The sequence below is a fragment of the Actinia tenebrosa genome, unplaced genomic scaffold (genome assembly GCF_029948245.1).
Source record: "Actinia tenebrosa isolate PJP-AT-01 unplaced genomic scaffold, QUT_ActTen_1.0 PGA_scaffold14__42_contigs__length_11649687, whole genome shotgun sequence".
NCBI classification, from domain to species: Eukaryota; Metazoa; Cnidaria; class Anthozoa; order Actiniaria; family Actiniidae; genus Actinia; species Actinia tenebrosa.
In genome coordinates, this window is record NW_028292574.1 from 2,020,391 (window position 1) to 2,034,442 (window position 14,052).

General features: G+C 35.2%; 1 protein-coding gene across 1 annotated transcript; it reads left to right on the top strand.

Annotated features, from left to right (window-relative positions):
• Positions 1-2,260: 2,260 nt before the first annotated feature.
• LOC116304938 (PC3-like endoprotease variant B) lies at positions 2,261-13,085 on the top strand. Its single transcript, XM_031714741.2, has 3 exons — positions 2,261-3,501; positions 9,976-10,206; positions 10,381-13,085. Exons 1-3 carry the CDS (start codon positions 2,577-2,579, stop codon positions 11,310-11,312), a joined length of 2,088 nt encoding a protein of 695 aa, XP_031570601.1. The 5' UTR covers positions 2,261-2,576; the 3' UTR covers positions 11,313-13,085.
• The last annotated feature ends 967 nt before the right edge of the window (positions 13,086-14,052 follow it).

Below are 14,052 nucleotides of genomic sequence, written 5' to 3' on the forward strand. Positions count from 1 at the left end.
TTTTATGTTTTTTTTTTTTTTTTTTTTTTTGGTTACAAAAACAATTTGTGGCGAAACATTATCTATGTGGGTATCTAAATCTGTTTGAGAAGAGGAAGTTCCATCTTGACTCATTCATGTATTAGAAACATACTTTCCAAAATCGTTTGGTGCCGGAGCGTCTGCCGGAGCGGATTTACAACACGCCTGCTCCTGTGTGTAGTATGGTAGTACGCGGTGAAGGATTTCTGTTTCTTCCCTCAAGCACCATTGGGAATGTTCGTCTTTCATGCTGTTTAGGGCGTTATTCACCGTTTGCAACAAGTTTTATGATTGGTTTAAAAAACGATAAACCGGATAAAATTCCAATATATATATATGTATATATTGAGTGGTTTCCCAAGCAATTAACTATAATAACCTATGAAGTGCTTTCCCCTAGCTGATGTGGATCAATTAAAAACGAAACTGTTGTTTTCGTGGGAAAGTTCAATCGACTGTTATAGAACCATTTTGATTCAAAACTTGTCCGTGAGTGCATTAATCAAGAGTGGGTGGATGGGTAGTCGGCCCTTCTGCGCATGCTTCATTAACATTTCGTGGGCTACAGTGTCAAGTAGTGTGAGATCGATGACGTCAAGTAACCAATAGTAACCATACCAATAAATATATACATATATATGTATATATATATCTAGGTTTAAGTACAACTTTCTTAGAGCTAGCTAGCACGAAATATTTGGTTTTCCACTAGAAATGACAAAGCAAATACAAAACGAAAAACAATTAAAATTCTTTTCTTAACAGTATAGAAAGACTTCTGAGTAAAGAATTTGAAAACGACTTATATTGTATCTTAATTGTTTACATAAAATTAAGATAATCTCTTTACTGGACAGAAAAACGACAAGCCCCCTACTTTCACGATTTTTTTATTTAACTGGGTTCGATATTCCAAATTTTTAAGCGTTTCATTTGTGTCACTGCTGCACGAAACTTGTGAAGAAAGTTTGTCAAATTATTAGAGTAAATCTACTTCAGTAGTATTCGAGAAATTGTCAGGTTTTTCCCCTGCTGATCAAAATATCACCTCTCCCAAAGTACACGGCTTTGTATCTCAAATATGCATTCAATAAATTTTGGTCGCATTTGATATCTTGCTATTTGGCCCCAAAAGAACGTGTTTTCAAAATATTGAGCTGAAATATGTAAAGCTGTGCTTATGGCGAAAGGCCAAAAACCGTTTTTCTGCCCTGACCCCTCTCTATGGATCAAGGTCTTTTATCCCCTTTCCTCGAAGGATATTCTTATTAACAAAAGGGTCTCCGATCCTAGTATTACATTCAATGCTGTAGGGTTTCATTTATCAGTTAGGTCGATTCTTTCTCCAATAATTGTAAAAATAGATAAATAAAAACAAAATATTTTTTTTTGATTTCTCGGCCATTATTTTTCATCTTTTCTCATTGCATTATCGTTTCTGTCAAGAGTCAGAACAATACCCATTTTAAAATATTTTGGAAAACAAAATTCAGACTTAGTTAGACCGTTTTAAAAATTAATGATTAGCAATTGAACGTTTATTCTAATTTTCTTTATGACGGTTAGAAACAGAATTTCAGAAGATATACGAGCCACATAATAAGCATCAATAAAATAATGAAAAACGAAAGAAAATAAGTATCGAAAAAAGTGAATACATATTTGATCTAGATATTTGCTTTTTTCATTTGTAAGCTATGTATTCAGCTGTATTTTATTAGTAATATTCACTAGTGCTTAGTAAAAAATATACAGCAATTGCTTGTTCTTTGACGGTATTGTCATAGAAGACTCGAAGACTTGATTCAAAAGTAAATGCTATTTTCTTAAAGTTTGAGGTTAACAGTACTCTGCAATAATATTAACCATTTGTGATGAAAAATAGGCATTGATTATTTTTAATTTATTTATTATGTATGACTTATCGTTTTACTTTTTTCGACTTTTCAAGATCTAGAAGTGATATTGAACACAGTAAGCGAGGAAAAGATGATAAATATGCTAGAGCGAATGGAATATCAATCGTTTGTCATTTCGAGCTAATACTAGCGACAATGGCTCTCACCTTAACAACCAAAGATGCATAAAAATATTTCGTGACCATTCAACCAAATCCCACCAAAAATTATCGAAGAATCACACTTAAAATGTTTCGTACTAAGAGCTTTAATAACAATCCTATTTACAAAGTAAAGTCGAAAATCAAGGATTTTATCTAAGCCAGGAATCGAGAAAGTGTGCAGATGCTGGTAGCAAACGGAAGACCACCTCCTTAAAGTTAACAGATGCAAATTATTCAATTTCTGTCCTACGCATTAATCTACATCAATACTAAATGACCCTATTCAAAAGTGCGCCATCGAAAATAAACACATTTGCAATTTATTATAAACGGGCATATGTGCGTGTCCATCCTGACTACACGTACTACACTGAGATATTGGAAGTTCGCGGGAAGGAAGCTTTAATATATTACTCCAATCTATACCGGAAAAAATTGTGATCGATGCAAAAGTAAGGTTTCATTTTTGATTTCAGAAAACATTTGAAAGAGTATGATGAAGCTCTTTCATTTTTGGTTTCTTTTGGCGTTTATTTTGGTATCTAAAGTGCACTCATTAGAAGAAGACGATAACCAGGAGCTCACTAATTTTTGGGCAGTTGAATTGGACCAGGATGATGAACTATTGGCTCAAGAAGTAGCAAAGAAACACGGGTACAACTATGGCGGTCGAATCGGGAGTTTGCCCAACCACTTTCTGCTTGTTAGAGAGGAGAAGTCTGAAGGCGATAACAAACGAGGCGATATTCCGTATCCTAGTCTCAGAGAACATCCTAACGTAAAATGGCACGAACAGCAACGAAGTCTGACTCTAGAGAAAAGAGGAGTTTTTCAGCAGTGTGACCCTTTACCCGGACACATTAATGAAGACGGAATTAAGGATTTGAAATATTGCAATGATCCTATGTTTTGCAAGCAGTGGTATATAGCTAGCTTTGGACAGGATAATGAGCCGATGGGAAGTGATATGGGGATTCTTGAAGCCTGGAAGATGGGTTACACAGGTAAAGGAGTTAAAGTGACTGTTATGGATGATGGTCTTGATCATACCCATCCTGACTTGAAACACAACTACGATCCAAAAGCAAGTAGAGATCTGAATGATAATGACGGAGACCCAAAGCCGAGAGACGAAGCTGATCAATACCATGGGACAAAATGTTCAGGAGAGATAGGAGCCCAGGCGAATAATTCTGTTTGTGGGGTCGGTGTGGCACCTGATGTGAATCTAGGAGGAATACGAATGCTTGATGGTAGCGTGACTGGTGTAACTGAAGCATCAGCGTTCGGTCTGCAGCCTGACTACATCGATATCTTTAGTGCTTCTTGGGGACCCAAGGACAACGGGCAAACATTAGCAGGTCCATCGACATTAGGAAAGAAGGCCTTAGAACATGGAGCTAAACACGGCAGGAAAGGTACGATATTTCAGTGTATTTTTATTCTATTATCATCCCTAACACAGGCAGGAATATTTATTATTGCCAACTTGTCGTTTGTGGTAAAATTTGCATTTTTATGTCAAGTTTTTTCTCACTGTGGTTTGGGTTTGGTAATATTTTTTGATTTTCCTGTTGTGAATGAAGAGTTTATGGTCACTGGCTAAAAAGGGCTGAATTTCGTCATACGCACCTTTTTGACCATGTTGTTCTACTGCTTAAAAAATTACCACCTTAACAAGAAAGCCTGAAGAAAACCTTCATAATCTTTTTCATTTCTGATAAAATAATTGTTCCTTTATTTGTTATTTTGGGCATTATTTATATTGACAGTCATGTTGGTTGATATTCGCAATGCGACTATCAGTGTATTAATCATATCAGCTGGTTTGTTCAGTCGTAATAATGATGTAGTTTGCGATATTCTTTGAATTGGGAGAGCGATAGATCCTCAAGTGAAATAAAGATCAGTTACTAAATAAACATATGACATGAAAGAGCTGGAAACAGCTTTGATCTAATATCGATCATCCAAACGGGCACCGTACTTGCTGGAGGCTAAGAGTCTTACTAAGCGCTACTTCCATTTAACTGAATCATTATGTCTTATTCTCGCTTGCCATTAAAACGATTCTTTCCTAAGTGAATAGTTCTATCTCGAGGTATTAACTAGGTTCTATCAATCATTCCGCTTTCTCTAAAGTTATTGATTTTTCTTTTCCTTCCAAACTACGAAGAATTAGCATATTGTCGTTCGTCTGTTTATGGCGAGGATTCGAATCGAGTGGTTAAAAAAACCCCAGCTGCTTACGTCTGTCCCTCGGTGACACCAAACTGTGTGAAGTCGAAAGATATATCCTTTGAAGTTTTGGACCTAATCACGAAAGATAATCAAAATCACAAGTGCTTAAAATAAGACCGGCTTATAGAATCGATATATATTGCTTCTGATTCATTCGGATGATTCTCTAGAGATTGTTTTTTCTGGCTCCGACGTTTGCTGTACTCTAGTACTCTACAGGGAGATAGATAAATAAATTTAAAAATGACTCGGAACAAAATTATAAACGTGCGACAGTAAATTGTCAAATGTTTAACATCAAAAAAGATAAAATAAAAATAATGAAAACTTCACTGAGTTTTTTTTACGTATAGGTAATTTACAATAGGCTACTTAAATTGAATACAGAATAAGACAAATGACAAAAAGAAAAAGAAGATATATATATATATATATATAACACTACGAAAGAAAAAAAAGATAATAATAATAAGAGTAATAATCATAATAATAATAGTAATAATAATGTATTTTTTATCCTACTCTCCTATGGTATGAGGAAAGGACCCTGTGAGTTTAGAAATGTTGTAAGCAATAAAACAAACAAACAAACAAACAAAAACTCACATTTTGAAATAAAGTACAAAGGTAAAGTGAGAAAGAAAAACGAAGAGTGAAAAGTACGTTAAATCACTGACATTGAAATACAAACACTACACCAATTAAGAATGCAAAGAGAAAAAGACAAAGTGGCTTCGGTAAATGCACGAGGACTTTTGTAATTGGACAATAAGCACTCGCGAAAACTCCAAGAAAAGCGAACAGATAGAACTTTCAACATTCCATATTTTACTTTAAAACTATTTAAAGGAACGACTGTCATTAGTCCCTTTCTCAGTCCGAGAGCTTAGAGTACGTAGTTGTCATCATTCTCAATGGCGATAAGTGAAACTAAATGGGATAATTTGATGTATTATTTCATATTTTTGTAGGCGCTTTCTGTAAATTGATTTATTTCAATCTATGACGTATGTTGTCTCGTATCAACAAACAGTCAACCTGAAAAAACTCGTACAAAGTTTACATTTGTCAAAAAAGCAATTTCCTTCAGAAAATCCCCAATGGTTGTGCTCATTTACCGACATCTTGCTGTCATTCCTTAGTCAACACTATAAAATATGATCAAATACATCTTTTTGTATTTTTAAAATGATTATAAAATCGGTTTACATCTTAGAGCTCGGATAAAACTAAGGAAACCAATTATTTTATTATTCTAGTAGAAGTGGTATCTAATAAAAGGGAATTAGACTAAGAATTCGGGATTGTTGCACCGGGTCAGTTTTCGGTTCTTTTCGGCAGACATCGCTTCGGCATCATTTGGTCGTACGACTCCAAATTACGTTCATATAGCAGCTGATGCTATTCGCGAGGAATAGACTAGAAACTACAAGCTTAAATAACCCCTTCTGAAAGTGTAAATACTTCATTCAGAAATAGTTTTGAAAGGTTTTTTGTCTGTCTGGTAGTTTCCTGTTGACGTACAACTTGGTGAAGGCTTTTCTGAAATATCGATCATTTTGCAATCAGGTTTGTCGGACTCTTACGTGGGTTATGGGATGATTAGTAATATTTTACTATCATTAACGATATGATATGATCGACATGCTTGAACGTTAAAAACAGATAGGAAAAAATTTTTTTCCGAATTTTATATTACTTTTATATTACTCATTCGAAAACACTTGATGTTAAAGAGTATTTCTAGCTAGTAAATTTTTTTGTGTTATAGGCACTTTAATTCATTCGAATTAAATTCTTGTTATATTAATATCATCTTCGAGAAAGAAAACATCATGTTTGAATATAAATAATTTTTTAACCTTATTTTAAGTACTGAACACTGAGCGAAATGTAGCATCAATCAATCAAAACCAGACAAAACAAACAGGTTTTACCTGATTATCATCATACTGGATAGTAAAGTTACTTTTCCCAAAATTATCTTTAATTAGAGGCTACAAGGAAAACAAAAGAAATCACACTTTTTCTCGATAGAAGTTTCTGGCATTTCTTTGGTCTTTCCATGATAGCTTTGCATTCAAGATCATTTTTTGAGAAGGGCCCATTGCAGAGAGAGTCAGAGGCGGTGAATCATAAGGACAACAGTTTTAGAATCGGGGGAAAAAAAACCCAGGATAAACCAACGTGTTTTATTATTGTAGATAATACATATTTTTAAATAAATCAATACATATATAATTCAAACTCTTTACTATATAAAATGTACTATAAATGCAAAAATACTAATGTCTTTTGAAGTCAAGTGTGTAGTTTCAGATAAAGAGGACGAATGAGATTAAATGACATAATGAATGAAACAGGAAAGGAAGTTTAGATAAAATGATCAGAATTGGAAAGAAAGAAAGAAAGCCTAAACATATTGGATGAGAGAAAATGAAAGTCAGGAATTCTCGAGTAGCAGCAGATGGCAAAGTCGTGTGTCCTTATATTACGCGATGGATTATTAATTTTGTTTTACTTTTTTAGTGTAATTTTACCATGACAAAAGAATCGGAAGACGGAAAACCCGTTTTGGTTTTCGAGATAGTTTTGATATGATATTTGCAAATTCATGAGGAAGCTTAGAATTCTAGAGAGAATGAATGAGAGAGTCAGGGAAGACAAAAGTTTCAAGATGAAGCCGGGCGGATTTGTATTTTTAAGTAACGAGCTGAACAATATATCTCATCAAGTCAATATACAAATAAGCTTACTTTTTTATTAAGAAGAAAATTGTATAATGGATATGAAATCGAAAATGAAAAGCTATAGAAATGCGGCTTAGAAAAAAAAATTCTGAAGCCCGAAAAAAAAAGTCCTTCCAAACTGTATCATATAAGTTGTAGTTTTTGCTCCTTCTTGGTAGTACTCCTTCTTTTTGGTAGTGCTCCAGATTTCGTACTACCGTAGTACAAGATAGAATAAACTGATTCCTTAAGTCGGTCAGTTTTTGCTCTTGTAGTGCACTGTTAATTCTTGGGCGTTAATATCTCAAGAAGGACCAAAAACTACGACTTAGTGTATCAAATATAGCTTGGTATGGACATTTTTTCCGGGCTTTAGAAGGATTTTTAAAAAATTTTTGTTGCTGAGCTTTTGATAGAAAAAAAAAAAAACCATACAAATTATATGATCAATAGCAAATATTGAGCTGATGTAAGACAAAGTGTGACATATTAAAGAAACTGAGTGACAGAAAATAATAGACGGTGATAAGTCAAGTTAAAATGCATAAGAAATTAAATAACTAAAAAAAGAAGATTAAAAACGGAAAGGAAAGGAAGTCGATTTTCTACTGAAAGAAACAATGGCTGATCCAATGTTTCCACAACGTGACGCATGCTTTTCAATTTATCTTTTCGTTTCGTGCCAGCTACATTTTCAAAACAATATTAAAGATGTTTCAGTGCTATTTGTAGAAAAGGAATAAAAAACGGATGTGAAAATGTAGGGAATTTTTTAAAACTTATAAAACAGGTGCTTCCCAAATTTAATATGTATTATTGTTTTTGTCTGTTTGCCTAGTATTTTAGAATACGTTTTAGTTTAAATTATCTTAGGTTAGTCATTATTGCAACATATGCCATCATTTTCGTTTTTATGTCTCGTCGTTTTTTAATTCATTTTCTGGGATGATTAAAAGCTAGCTTTAAGCATTTTGTAAAATAATAACAAAGATAAGAAATTATTGAAGTTAGTCGTCTTAAATTCAACTGGAATAAGACGGCCCTTAACAGAAACTTTTAATTTCATTTGACTAGTACATACCCGGCGTAGTCATCTTTTTAAAAGTCCTAAATGAAGAAAATTACAAAGAGTTTATGGATTTCACCAATCATACGACAGCATTAGTTCTCCGTTATAATAATGATGTTAAAACCGCCGCTACTGAAGATTTTGTATTTATTTTGATAATAACGACCCGATTCGTTCGGGGAAATCACTATAGCTGAATATATACGAATAATCTTTACTTGTTCCTTTTCTTTCAGTAAATTAAGATTATCTAAGATCGTATTTTACCAACTAGTAACAATCATCTGTCGCATGCGTAGGTGGTGAAACACCTGTCCGGCATTTTTTTTCTCTCGACGACATCGCGAATTAGACGCCCCCAACTTCCCGTACGTGTTATCATTGTAAATGAAACTTAATTTCAAAAGTTGTACGAACCCCAATTTATTTTATCCCCAGTATTTTAAGAAAGGCTTGTCAAAATTATATCGACCACTCACTCTCCCCCTCAGTGTTCTATGTAATGTTTAAAAAACGAGTAGGAGTGTTTTATCAGGTATAAAAGCACGAGGCTACGCCTCGTGCTTTTATACCTGATAAAACACGATCTACGAGTTTTTTGAACTGCTTAAAACACTCATGAACAATTTATAAGATTTTGGTTCAACTAGAGCCACCATACACGTCACGAACATGGATTTTTATACTTCGATAGAGATTTGACGTCACGGGCATGCGCAACCAGATTCAATAGAAGCTCCCACACGTTGGATATTGCGTGTCAAGGCAAAGACAGGCATGTTAGTCAAAGATTTTTAGGGTTGACTATGAGCTTGATGAGGCTCTAAGTCTTCATCTAAACTTGGATGCATACTTCATCCCTGATGAAGTCATCCTCATAGTATTCGAGTGGTCTTTATATAAAGACACATGTGTCTTTATATAAAATCACTTGAATACTAATGAAGAGGACTTTATCGGGTATAAAGGTTCATGCACGTGACGTGTATGGTGGCTCTAATTGGACCATAAGCTTATGAATTATTAATGAGTGTTTTAAAAATGGCTTAAACACACCCCTTCCCCATAGTACCCAATACTACATGTAGTTTTAATAGGCTATATATGTATACTTATTTATATACTACAACCTTTTTGCAATCAAGTATATATTTATATATAAATATACTATTGATTGTAAAAAGGTTTATTGTGTGTGTGTGTGTGTGTATATATATATATATATATACACACACAATAAATATATATATAAACTCGATTGCAGAGAAACGTTGTAGTATAATACGAAATAACCATTTTCAACGCTTAAAACCGACTGATTTATAAACTGTACGATCTAATGGACAAGAAAAAAATATTTTCGTCATTGAATAAAACAAACAATAAATAAAGCGATTTTAGGTATATGTATAAATGTATACTACAACGTTTCTGCAATCGAGTGTATATATATGTGTGAATATTGAATGGGTAGAACTGTGGTGAAATAATGATAGATGTGTTGATCATCAGAGTGAATGAGCGATCCAAGCGAACGCTGTAAAGAAAGACTTGAAAAAATGATTTCAAGCTTCAACGGGCTTCTTCCCGTTGAAGCTTGAAATCATTTTTTCAAGTCTTTCTTTACAGCGTTCGCTTAGATCGCTCATTCACTGTGATGATCAACACATCTATCTGTATATATATATATGACTTTGTTGCCATGTTGGCGGGCATTACGAAAGAAACCAACATGGCGGCTATGACGTCACTTGACATCAAGAATACTTTTCTGATGCATTCCCCCTCCCCTCTCATTAAAAAAACGATCCTCGTGATCGTCTATCTAAAGTTCTTTTATTATCACGACACAGGAAGGGGATCAATTTATGTTTGGGCCAGCGGTAACGGCGGTGGTTCCCATGACGACTGCGACTGTGATGGTTATGCTTCTAGTATCTACACCATTGCAATTGGAGCGATTAGCGCCGCTGGAAGGTCCACTTTCTATGACGAGAAGTGTGCGTCAACTATGGCGGTAGTCTATAGTGGAGACAGTGGAGGAAGAGTCGAAGAATATCATGATCTAGTCACTACTGGCAGAGGTAACAAGGCGTGAGCAATTGACTGATATTTCATTATTTAGGATTATATTATGGTCAGCGCTAAAAAATACAGCAGCTAACGGGAAAAAATCGGGTACTCCCATCTACACGCCCTTGCTATCCTTCTGTGTGAAAGATAAAAAGTTGATGGTTTTTGATATTTCTTACCTTCAGGTCACACATGTCTTAGACATTTTGGCGGAACGTCAGCAGCTGCTCCTCTAGCGGCTGGAGTCTTCTCCCTGGTGCTCCAGGCAAACAAAGACCTCACCTGGAGGGACTTACAGCACATAATCACCAAAACAGCAAAGGTAAATAATCCAAAAGATTCGAGCTGGAAAATCAACGGAGCTGGGTTCAAAATCAACCACAAATATGGTTTTGGATTGCTGTATGCTCCAGCACTGATTAAAGCAGCGAAAACATGGAAGACTGTTCCAAAACAAGTAAAGTGTGAAATCAAGGTAAAGCTACCTTCTGACAAAAGAAAGCGAGCCATTACGAAAGCTGGAAGTGTCACTTTTACTGTCGAGGCTGACGCCTGCAGAGGGACGCCGAATTTTGTCAAGAAACTCGAGCATGCTCAGGCGGTCATCAATCTGAGGCATCGCCAGCGTGGTGTTCTTAGCATTGATATTGAATCTCCAAGTAAAACCTTGAGCAGACTGCTGGCTGAGCGACCTCTTGATAAATCTACCGTTGGAGTTAAGGACTGGCCTTTTACAACTGTTCATATGTGGGGAGAAAATCCGGCAGGATATTGGAAACTAACTATCCGGGATAACACAGATTTGCACGAAAAACGCTTGACCAATAATTACAGGTTCCAATTTGATGACAACGAGATGCAAGTTCGAGATGAACCAGAGATGGCATTTCATTCTGAGAACATGGAGAGTGAAGATCTACCTGTTAACGATGAAGCATTTGAGATTCCAAGACCGTTCCGCCATGAGATTGTACTTGAAGACGAGAACGAAGACGAAGGTAGACAAAATGTCGCAAGAGAAGAAGACGAAAGAGAGCTGAATATATTTGATGTCCGTAGTAATATATATGGTGCTTTGGACTCTTGGACGTTAGTCCTATATGGGACTGCAGAATAGGAATTATGATAATAACATGGGGATCTCCTTTCAGAAAAAAATCAATTTGTGTGAAAGATTATATTTTATTCGTACTTTGCAGGTAACAGTCATGTGATTAACAAGAAAGATTAATGAGTCATACTTTTTTGTTTCCAATAGAACTTGTATTTATCAGTAACAAAATCAATATTTGAGATCTACAAATTCTTATAACGCAAAATAATGAATTAAAACTGCTAAATATTTAAGGAAAATAGTTAAATTTCATTTGTAACGCCTGGTGCGATACGCTAATTTCTTAAAAATGCAAAGTTTCTTGTCTTTGTAAGTCCACTTGTAAGAAGAAAAAAAAAACTTGCCCAAGGAAGAGAAACATCAGTCACGTGACTCTTAGCTGCAAAGACGCAAAATGACATGACACAACAACATCAACTAACTTCAGGGCCATGATGAAGTAAATTTGAGGCGAAAACCGTTTCAGCTTTCTAACCAGAAATTATATTACAAATAATTGCTTTTCACTCCATAGATTCCTCATATAAAAAGATTATTTCTTGATGTATCATTTTAGTTGCTGCAATCATGCATTGCAGGTGTTCCTAGTTGATTCTGCTTTGCTAACTCTACTCCTACCCAATCCTTCTGTTCCCATGCCAACCATGAGCGCTTGCACTGATGCATGCTACTTCCAATTGTTGATTTCTTATTAGCAATCTTTAAATTTTTGATCATTTTTTCCTTCAACTGAATAGCAGGAGCAGCACGTATTACCTCATCAAGACTCTGCGTTCAGGGAGAGGATTTCGCATGACTGTGCACAACAATTGTAACACCTTAACGTTACGTACTGAATGATCGATCTGGATGGATATTTTCGCTCATTTGTCAACTGTCAGTTACTATTCCTTTTATATAGAGCAAGTGCATGTTATATGTAAAATAACCACCATCTTGGTTGACGAAAAAAAAAGCATTCCTAATTAGGTTCTCTTTTTAGATCAACCAACATGACGGTTGCTTCATTGTTATTCATATCTCAAGGGTTTTTGAATCACGTGGCTAATATATACACTGTATTTGTCAGTTGTCAGTTAAAATTTGCGCTCTTGATATCCTCCGTGTCGTAGTTTTCACAGTCATACGAACTCTGCATGTTCTAACCACACAACACTCGGTTATTCGGAAATAAATGGGTTACAACAGTTATAAATAACGATGCATATGGTAAATAATAATGAAATTCTTCACATACATATAAAATAAATATTTATTTCTAATATATTTTCTTACATTCAAATTAATCAAATCGAACAGACTCATTAGAACGACAATACACAAAGCCTTTTCTAGATTGCTTACAATAAACCCTCAAGAGTGCCAGTTACAACTACATCAGAGGTTCTACGAAATGATACCATTTACACAAGTAATCATTCCGAGGTAAAGGACATTTGAAACTGGGTCGGGCCAGTGCCATTGCAATGATTGACTTGGTTTGGGACAAAATAACGCCATCTTGGAAAAAATGTCCCTTAAAACAGTCCCGACAATTCACTGTATAATGCCGACGGAACTCGACCCCTCAACCTCGGAATGACTTATAGACAACACAGGATATTGCACCATTTTGTAGTATTATTTAATATGTTTTCACTGGTTGACTAATCTGTGTGTACTTTAGTAGTAATTCACGTAATTCTCAAGCACTTATTGAAACTTATTTCTGAATTGTCTTCCGAATAATATTATAACTGGTAAAAATCTATGGCAATAAATGACACATTGACTCACGTTAGGCTAGTTGAATCATGCTCCAAGGTTAGGTGCGTGTCCCCGTGCGTGTGTTGTATGTGAGTAAGTTGCTTGTTGGTTCCATTCCCCTTCTGTGCGGCTTTGGAGGTTGGTCCTCCCCCCGCAAAAATTCCCATTCATTTATTATTTTTATTCAGTAGAGCCCCCTTCCTCCCGAAATTCAGCATCTTTTCTGGTAAAATAGTAAAAATGCACGGTTCTGAGTAAAGTTATCCGCTTGGGTGGGAGGGAATTTCGGTCTGGTGTAGAGATAGCTCTTTAATTTGAGCCAGAATGATCTGTCTAAACCCACGCGGAGCCATATATGCCTATTTAAAATAAAGTTGTCATATCGTCAAAGTATAGGAGATGGGTCATTCCAAGATCCAAGAATAGCTCAGAATGACTTGTGTTTCTGCTTCTTATTGTCGTCTAGAATATGACCTTGATTGGCCTTTATAATTGAAACGTGTCAACAGTGTATTGTCCTCAAAGAGTATAAAATTTCAACACCAAGCTGCTTTGTTTGATAGTAATATTATTTACAAGGGCGGATCCAACCAAAATTTCAGGGGGGGGGGGTGAGGGCTAATTGAGTTTAGGGGGGGGGGTTAATGGAGTTTTTTCCGTCAACACAACTGAAAACAATAAAAAAGCATCTAGTTCTTTAGTTTAGTTTTGTTTGATTTTTTTTTGCTGAAGGGGGGATTCAGCCCTCTTTTGTCCCCCTGGATCCGCCCTTGATTGATGATCGATAATAATTTATTAACTTTTATCTCTCTCTCCATATATATATATATGTATGTGTTCTATTAATAATGGATAAATAATAATAATAATAATAATAATGATTATAACAATAGTACATATTAAGAATACACAACTCATGCAAAGAAACAAAAGTTAAGAATAATCTAAGAATATTAATATGACATCTTATAGAAATACAATTCAGGCTTCTGTTAAA

Excerpts from the sequence above, each read along its gene's own strand:
- LOC116304938 (XM_031714741.2), top strand. The coding sequence starts at position 2,577 with ATGATGAAGCTCTTTCATTTTTGGTTTCTTTTGGCGTTTATTTTGGTA. Across the intron at positions 3,502-9,975 it reads AGCTAAACACGGCAGGAAAG|GAAGGGGATCAATTTATGTT; the intron begins GTACGATATTTC and ends ATCACGACACAG. Across the intron at positions 10,207-10,380 it reads TCTAGTCACTACTGGCAGAG|GTCACACATGTCTTAGACAT; the intron begins GTAACAAGGCGT and ends TCTTACCTTCAG.